The 2194-nt window shown below is 44.9% G+C and overlaps 1 protein-coding gene across 1 annotated transcript in view; it reads right to left on the bottom strand.

The window, feature by feature from the left end:
• Positions 1-219: 219 nt before the first annotated feature.
• LOC119592573 (membrane progestin receptor gamma-like) overlaps positions 220-2194 on the bottom strand; it is a 4175-nt gene continuing 2200 nt past the window's right edge. The window contains exon 2 of the mRNA XM_037941453.1: positions 220-2039. Within this exon, the coding sequence (XP_037797381.1) occupies positions 668-1771 (1104 nt within the window). The 5' untranslated portion in view covers positions 1772-2039 and the 3' untranslated portion in view covers positions 220-667. The remainder of the gene's footprint in view (positions 2040-2194) is intronic.

The raw sequence follows: 2194 nt of genomic DNA, 5'->3' as shown, positions 1-2194 counted from the left end.
TACATGTTTTCCTTTTCACTTTTATTTAACTTTTTTGCGCATCTGTAATAAAAATATCATTACGAGAAACATTACGATAATGACTGATGAAAAGATGCGGCTAATGATATATGGGGAAAAAATATGTAACTTATGTATGAAGAAAGACATGTACGATAACTACATTCTTTAATGCCCATTAGGTTAATCAATAACTGATAACGGATAAGCAGAGAAAAATTAACAATAATATCTTTGATTTATTTACATCCAGTGTTACTGACTCTTAAGCTAGTCTAGAACATGAGAATCGTCGGTAAAAAAAAATCAACACAATTAATCCGGTCTTACATTTTCGGGAAGCATTGCTCGAATCACATCGCGTGTTGCAGGAAATTATAATGTTACATTCATTCGTCTCTTTGGCCAAATGTATTCGGGATTTTGTCATATGGCCACGCAGGGAGGAGTTCTGGGGATATGCGACGCTGAGAGAGAGAGAGGATGAGTAGTTTTCAGGGGACTGAGGATTGGGAGTTGCGTGGTCTATCGTGTGCTATAGGTTCATGTAGGTTATTCGGTGACATTCGGGATTAGAATTAAAGGAAAGGGTATAGTATATTAGATGAAGGAATATGAGATACTTTGGAGGGATTGTAATCATAAACTTAATTTGATTTCCATTCCATCATGCGCATTTGGAGTGACCGTTGAGCATCTCTGCGCTGCTGTCACCGGAACTGGAATAACTGGCGCTGTTCAACTTACGGTGCATGAAGTATGTGAAGACCATGACTGTGACGGCATTGAGGGTTACGAGCGCCGGCGTGACGAGAGTGACCCACGCAGGAGACGGTGACCACTGAAGGGTTTCCAGGATGCTTCGTCGGTACTGCAAGTTCTCTAAGCCAGCTAGCATCTCGTAGTAAGTGGAGATAACCACGCAGATGTGAAAGAGATTGTGTGAGTGTCCCATTGTATCAAAGCTCCCTGGTGAAATGCATTCAGGGAGATGGGAGCCGTAGAAGGTGGCTCCCAAGATGAGAAAGAACACGTGACCGAAATGGAGGGAGAGCGTTGTCTCTTTGCAAACTTCACTGTACAAGAAGCAGGTAAAGACCCACTGGACTAACATCAGTCCAATCCACACGGCAGGCACCGCGAAAGCCCCGAGGCGTAAGAGCGTCCTTATTCCCTTCGCCTCGCAGAACCGAGACAGGCACGAGCAGAATGTGGCTGCTACGGTGTTCATAGCAGCTACCGGGAGGAAGACGTAGGACGCCCAACCTCCCATCAGGTGGGGAGGGAAGCTGTAATTAAAACACAGCAAGGCCGCGCCCCATGAGTACATAGATATTCCGATGTAGTCAAAGAAGAAGCAAACGTATCTGGCCAGGAGGGATACGCAGGAGAAGGTGTGAGCAAAGGAACTGATGAGCATATAGCCGCACGCCGAGATCATGTAGCAGGTGAAGGGGAGCAAGAACCGGTCGCCGAAGAGATCCATTGAGGTTGAAAAAGACGTCGTCAGCCACGCGAAATACAGTGCGGGAATGAAGTGGGTCCAGACGTTCATCGCCTCGTTGTTGGGTGTAAACACAGACACGATGGCTTGGCGAAGAGAGCAGTGGTCACTCCTGTAACCTGTGACGATCCCTGGCTCTCTAAAAGGCTCGGGTACTTCGTGGACACTGTATGTTCGAGGCCAAGCGATATCTTGTAGTCCCTTCAAAGCTTCGCGCACCTCCTGGAGGCGGCCGCTCATGTAACTCAAGCAGGAGAGCATTACCATGGCTGCTGTGCTTGATTGGAATTATACGAAATAAACCTAAATTACGTGTTAGTCCTGATTACATTAGTTCGATGTTATTGTCCACCACCTTGTTAGTACAATTTTAAAATGTCCGTATATTACTTTGCCTGTGAAAATTGCTTCAAATGTTACGATTAGTTCGAAGTCGTTGTACGGCGCCTCGCTGCTTGTTAACCGCAGATGAAGTACCGCTTCTTTCTCCGTTTCTCCATCGGACGTCAGGTACAAGGCGGACCCGTCACATTTTCTAGAAAGGAAGACATAAATAGCCAGACCGGAAGCCAGAATAGGACACTTTTAAAGGTCACGCATTATTTCACAACACAAAATAAATTAATATTCGTAAATATAGATGATGCATACAATGTACTAACTTTTATATTCCATTTGTTAAATCTGAAT

Source organism: Penaeus monodon, chromosome 30, assembly GCF_015228065.2.
Source record: "Penaeus monodon isolate SGIC_2016 chromosome 30, NSTDA_Pmon_1, whole genome shotgun sequence".
Classification (NCBI taxonomy): domain Eukaryota; kingdom Metazoa; phylum Arthropoda; class Malacostraca; order Decapoda; family Penaeidae; genus Penaeus; species Penaeus monodon.
Note: the sequence above shows the minus strand (reverse complement) of the source record. Positions and strands in the feature narration are given on the sequence as shown.